Source organism: Nematolebias whitei, chromosome 14 (genome assembly GCF_014905685.2).
Source record: "Nematolebias whitei isolate Nwh7 chromosome 14, NemWhi1, whole genome shotgun sequence".
Classification (NCBI taxonomy): domain Eukaryota; kingdom Metazoa; phylum Chordata; class Actinopteri; order Cyprinodontiformes; family Rivulidae; genus Nematolebias; species Nematolebias whitei.
The window spans coordinates 37,323,922-37,330,493 of NC_056511.1; the positions used below are offsets into that span (position 1 = coordinate 37,323,922).

The following is a 6,572-nucleotide window of genomic DNA, read 5'->3' on the forward strand; positions in this document are numbered from 1 at the left end:
TATATATATATATATATATATATATTTAGGTGTTTTTACTGTTTTACTGTTTTTTGTTTGTTTTTAATTTTGTACAGCACTTCGAACAGCTGCTTGTTGTATTTTAAGTGCTTTAGAAATAAATTGGTATGGTATGGTAATTACTAATTATTGTCAAATTTCAAACAATATTATCGTTTATCACGATAATTTTTGAGACAATTAATCGCCCAGCAAAATCTGTTATCGTGACAGGCCTAGTTGTAGATGTACATCCAAACGCATCAAGCGTCCTGTCAGTGACCGGGCACTATAATCCAAAGACAAAACATGACTTTTCTCTGAACGTCGCCCCGATCTGATGTTGTTTTCCAGATAAGGGTCGGAACAGCATGGTGTCCACAGAGAGCGCCTCCTCCACCTACGAGGAGCTGGCCAGAGCCTATGAGCACGCCAAGCTGGAGGAGCACCTGCAGCACGCCAAGTTCACCATCACAGAGTGCTTCATCTCCGACAGCTCCTCCGACCAGATGACCACAGGCACCAACGACCCGGCAGAAAGCATGACCTCCCTCAGCACGCCGTCCGAACCGGGAATCTGCCGCTTCACCGCCTCGCCACCCAAACCACAAGACTACGACCGGGGGAAAAATGTGGCTGTGCCCATCCCCCACCGAGCTAACAAAAGTAAGTAGAGACACACGAGAACGTTTCAGCTCCTTCTGATAAGAAAAACCTTTTTGATTTGCTCTCTTTCCCCTTTACATCCATCACCACAGGTACATTTCTTAAACTCCCTGTTTTCTGCTGTTTGTTCTGCTTGTCAGCTGAAGGTTTCCTCACACATTTAGATGGCAGTCAAACCAAAATTAGCTGTGAATTGAAAAAGCTTTTAAAACAGCCCAAAAATAACTTTTTGAAATAAAGAATATATAGAATGCAATTTTTTTTAAAAAACACCACAATGGAGTGCTTGCAAGTGTGCTGAACCGTAGAGCAAAATATTTTTATTTGCATTTATTTTGTTGAATAATTTGAGTTGTATGTGACTCATCTTTAGTTCACTCTGATTGTTCCCTGTCGCAGAGCGGAGAGGGGAATTGGGAATATCCTCCATCCCTTTCAAAACTGGACTGGCTCAGCAAAATCCAAGATGGCCACCACCATATGTAAACCAGCCACTACTATAATTTTAGGAACCTATGCGTTCTAGTTTTTATAATGCTTATAAGTATCTTTTTTTTAATGATTGGGGTGGCGTAGGATTATTTTATAGGGGCCAAGACCACCGTTGGCCACCTCTTGGCTCCACCATTGCATCTGGTGGTGCATGAAATTGTCCCTCTGCTCACCAGGATCCATCACTCTGCATTGCCTGAGACAATCAAAATAAATACAGTAGTCCCTCATTTATTGTGGGGGGGTTACATTCCAGACCCCCCAGCAATAAGTGAAAATCCACAAAGTAGCAACATAATATTTATTTTAGTATTTACGGTATATATATTTTAAGGCTTTATAAACTCTTCCCACAATCCTACAATGTTCTAAACTCCAGTACAGTGGCTTCTGGGAAATGAAGTCCCGTTGAGTGGCGATAACAGTATAGCGTTCCTACTTTGGGTTTGCGTTCCTACGCTTATCGAAAGAAAACTACAAAATGGTGGCACCTGTTCAAATTTATTTATTTATTTTTAAAAATATTTTCCCAACCACGTGAGTACAGTAACATTACTGAAGGTTGACAATTGTGTGTCGTGCACAGTACTGCTCTGCGCAATTTTTATTGCTTGTTTTATTTATTTATTTATTTATTTAGTGGACATAGAGCGAGTCCGCGAAAGTCGAACCATGAAGTAGCCAGGGACTACTGTACCTCTGTTCTTATCCACAATGCAACTTCTACCAACTTGAATATGTTGTACCAAAAATCATTAAGGTTTACCTGCATCCCCTGTTCAATTCCAGACAGAAAAACACTCATCTGGAAAACAAAAACATTCACTACTGAATGGGGGATGGGGGACATCGGTATACCACATGTTTAATCTGATAGGATTTGAAGAAGCGAGATGTCAGTTTTACTGTAGATATTTGTTTTCTTACCATACTTAAAGAACAATGTAAAAACAATCAAGCTGAGCCTGAAGTCACTTTAAATTTCATTTATAAATTGATGTTCTGTCAACATCAGTCTTAAAGTCACATTTGCAGAGCAACATGGACATAATTTGGCTGAAAAAACGGCGCCTTACAAAAGTGTAGAGGTCTGACATTATCTAATGTGGTGTCCTTTCACAGTGATAATGTTTACCTGGTTATGCTGTGCCTGTTGAATTACGCTGGTGTTTCCAGACCTACGATTGTAATTACAGTAGTCCCTTGATTATCGTGGGGCTTACATTCCAGACACCACTGTGATAGGTGAAAAATGCAAAGTAGGAACGCTTTATTTATTTTAGTATTTATATTTATATTAAGGCTTTATAAACCCTTCCCACACTCTTGCAATGTTCTTAACAATGTTCTGAATTCTTAAACCTATGTAATTTTAACAACATATGTATATGTACTGTACAGTACTGCAAAATTTTATATGGGTACTCACCGGTGAAGATACTACTACAACTTGAAGGATGAGTTCAGCTTCAGGGTTATTTGCGACTTTCCTGCCAGTTCTGAGCTTAATAGATAGATCGTTACTTCTGACTTTGTACTGCAAAACTATTTTTACCACATCGGTTTCTCCACTAGTGTTTCCTTCCATTGATGTTCTTTAAATTTCGACAGAAAGCAGCTGCCGAAAGCACTGTTGACTTGTGGGCCGTGTAGTTCTTTTGACTGGTGTTACAGTATAGGCTTATTGAAAGAAATTTACAAAATGGCGGCGCCTGTCCAAAGTTTTTTTTGTTTGTTTGTTTTTGTTTTTGTCCTATTGGTTGGTTCCTGCTTCTGTCCACTCCCGTTAACTTTTTATCCTAATCACGTGAGTAATATTAAAGTTGACCATCATGTGTGGCTGAGTGATTAGAGCAGTCGTCCTTCAATGTAAGAGTTGGGGGTTCGAACCCCACAGCAGTCACATGCCGAAGTGTCCTTGGGCAAGACAATGAACCCCTTGTTGCCTCTGATGTGTGTGCCATCGGTGTATGAATGTGATCTAAAGCACTGTAATTTGGCATTTCCATGCACCAAAAGACAGAATTTGTTTTAATCAAATCAAATATATATACATATTTTTTTTTTTTTTTTTTTTTTTTTTTAAGCAGCAATATAAAACTTCTCAGGCATGAAAACAGTCTCATCAAAAATGGTGACTACTTGAATGCTTGTTTGGACCTAGGATGTGGTTGGGTTGCTTCTACATCCTGAAAAAGGGTGAGCAGCTCAAACAGCACTCTGCTATCTGCCACTGTTACTGTTGTTCATCTACTCAGAAAAACTATTGTCTGCAGCCGTTTATAATGTGAACGAGTGCTTGACGTGTACAGGAACAGCCAAAACACAGCAGTCAAGTTGTGGTTTCCCTCAAAAATGGCGTCATTTAAACAGCCTTAGAAGGCAGCATGATCTAACATCCAACTATGAACAGATATGTACTTGTCCTGCCCATAACTTCTGAATTGAATTCTGAATTAATCTTCATATGCACATGCATCATCACTAGACGGAATGTCACACACACACTTATCACTCCAGATCCAAGGTGAAGGTTACAGATCAAGGTCAAAGTTAAAACACGGTGTTTGCTTGTTTAGGGAGTTGCTATGTTTAACTGTATTGCTGTTTAATAGTTTGTCGACGGACGTTTTTGTGCCGCATGTGGCACTCTTGTTTGACTAACTGAGTTGATCGTCTCATTCATAGTAACACAGTTTGTACTTTAAGGGGATAGTGAAGCCAGATAGCCAATAGAAAATTTGAGTATGTTTAAACTGCTCTATAGTTCAAGACCCTTCTTAGATAAACTATATAAACTATATGGAGCAATTCTTGGACAGAATGCAGGTGAGTGAAAAGTAACAGGTATGACAAAGTGAGATAAAGAACATTTAACGGGAACAGAGGACATCTAAGGGCATTGACAGGTAACCCAGAAATGATCTAAAGACGATATAAAAAGATTTTGTAACACAGGAAGAAATAAAAAAGAACCAAAACCCATTAAATCAAACCGATCCAAGTGTAGTTTGTTGTCCTCTCATCACAGAGCGAAGAGGGGAAATGGAAATACCTCCCGTCTTTTCGTCCATGCATGTTGTGAGCATGATAACTTGAAAGTAAGTGGGGTACTGACTTCCATTTTGGTGTGTGGCTGCATCTAGGCTTAAGAAAGGTCACCATTGCAAACTGGGTTGCTTCATCAAAATCCAAGATGGCCGCCACCATATATTTACATAAACCAGCCACCACTATCCTTTGAGGAAACATCTTTCTAGTTTTTATATTGCTTAAAAGTATAGTTTCCTCAAATGATTGGGGTGGCAGAAGATTAATTTATGGTGGCCAAGGCCACCACTGGCCACCCCCTGGGTCCACCACTGCTCCTGTAGTTAAAATGGCTCCCTCCACTCGCCAGGATCTGTCACTCTGCGCTGTCTGGAACAAGCAATAACAAAAAATGCAAACCCACCTCTATTCTTCTCCACAGTAACTCCTACACACGTGAATATAAAGCACCAAAAACATCAAGGTTTGTTTACATCCCCAGTTCATTTCTAGTCCAGAAAAAAAAAAAAAAAAACACATTTAGAAAACTACAAAACATTCAGTATTCAAATCCCTCAGCGACGGGGGACGTCGACATGCTCCTTTATATCAGAACAACACATTCATGTCTTGACTCTTGGTTTTCTCGTTATAGGTGAGTTCTGCAATCTACCGCTCTATATGAAGACAGACCCATTCTTCCGTAAGCAAGGGGACCTTCATGACCCGTGCCCAGCTGTACCACCGAGGGAAGCCTCAATCCGCAGCCTGACGCAGCGGCCGTATCACACACAGGGCCGTCACAAGACTCTCGACCCCACCAAGCAGCAGGCCCTGACGCTGGGCCATTCTGGGCTGGGCAGCCTGGGTGCGAGCTCGGGCACCGCCACCCTGCCCCAGAGGACTCTCACCATGCCCAGCTCTAACAATGCAGCAACAGCTTCCACGTCCAGCACGAGCAGCAACCCCCCCAGCAGCAACAAGGTGGGAGGCTCCAGAGACTCGCTGCTAGAGAGCAGCTCCTCTGCTCTGGGAAGACTGCAGAAACAGAGTGTGGGGGCCTACTCCAAGTCTTACACACTGGTGTAGTCCAGCCCCGCCTGCACAGACTCGCTTCGCTGTCCCGCTCCTCAGCCAGCACCACTCTCTGGTACTCATCTACAGCTGGGCCAGAATGGCCATGCAGCCATCTTTCTTTAAACCAAACTTACGGTGGACTGCCCAGCTTCCTGTCGTATTTTCTTCAGCAAGAGGGATCCACTCACCCCCACCCTCCCTACCCCCCTCCCAGACAGAGACCCAGCTAACTCTACTTTTCACGTTCACACAAACGAACTACTAACTTCAACTAACAGTTCCAGCCGGCTGGTGCTCAGCTCCACTCGATTCCTGCAGGAGACACAGCAGAAATATTTAAAAAGAATGTGATTTCTGTGTTTAGAAATATTGGCTGCAACCGAAGAGCTTCTAAAGCTCTGTGCTCATGACGATAAAGACTATAAGAGCCAGTATGAAGCTGTGTGGCCATCTCACCTCTCATAAACACATATACACCTACAATTACCGTCCTCCATAGTTGTTGTTTATTTTGCCAGTTTGCAAGACTTCCAGTTAAGTTCCTCGTTTCTCTCGCCCTCTTTGTGTCTCTTGAAGTCCCAAATCTTTATTGGCAGATGTAATTTCCAAAGTAATGATTCAGGTTCACTTCCACGGTCGGTGAATTTCCACATAGACACTGTCCACTCATCTCTGCGCAGCTAAACTCTTTAAATCAAACCATTTCAACCCCAACGAACCAGCTGTAACTTCTCACATCGCCATTAGAGAATATTTGGTATTATAAAGAATTTTACATATATATTTCTATGTAGGTATATTATTGACATTTAAGTAAAAAAAAAAAAAAATATGACAAAGTATAAATTGTACGTGCTACGACAACATGGTGGTATGTACAGCAGTTTAATATTATGGTCAGATCTTAATAACGAGACAATCGCTCAATCGTTAAATTTTAAAAAAAGAAGAGAAATTTAAAAGAGGCTGAACTTAAGAAAGCTTAAATGTTTAATATATATGTGAGATATTCTGTATATTACTGTAAATTGTCCAGCTTGGAGAGGAGGAGCTGGATTAGAGGATTATGCCATCCCTGGGCTGTGACGTCTTCTTGGTTGTGTGTTCGATGGGAACAATCAGAACACGAGGCCTTCGAAGGGACTAACCTAGATCGAATCTACTCGACTGTAACTTTTCTTTTTGCCAACCCTGCAGATAAAAGAATCAGTTTAGGTCTTTTAATGTCAGATTCTATGTAAAGGTTATCAACAATAACTATCTTATCTGTTGTAGATAGCTCTTTGAACAACTTAAGTTTGGAGAAA

General features: G+C 41.2%; 1 protein-coding gene across 1 annotated transcript in view; it reads left to right on the forward strand.

Annotated features, from left to right (window-relative positions):
- The window catches only part of LOC119420289 (Down syndrome cell adhesion molecule-like protein 1 homolog), an 83,762-nt gene extending 78,091 nt beyond the window's left edge, over positions 1 to 5,671 (forward strand). The window contains exons 30-31 of the mRNA XM_037687677.1: positions 355 to 666; positions 4,844 to 5,671. Of these exons, the coding sequence (XP_037543605.1) occupies positions 355 to 666; positions 4,844 to 5,277 (746 nt within the window). The 3' untranslated portion in view covers positions 5,278 to 5,671. The remainder of the gene's footprint in view (positions 1 to 354; positions 667 to 4,843) is intronic.
- The last annotated feature ends 901 nt before the right edge of the window (positions 5,672 to 6,572 follow it).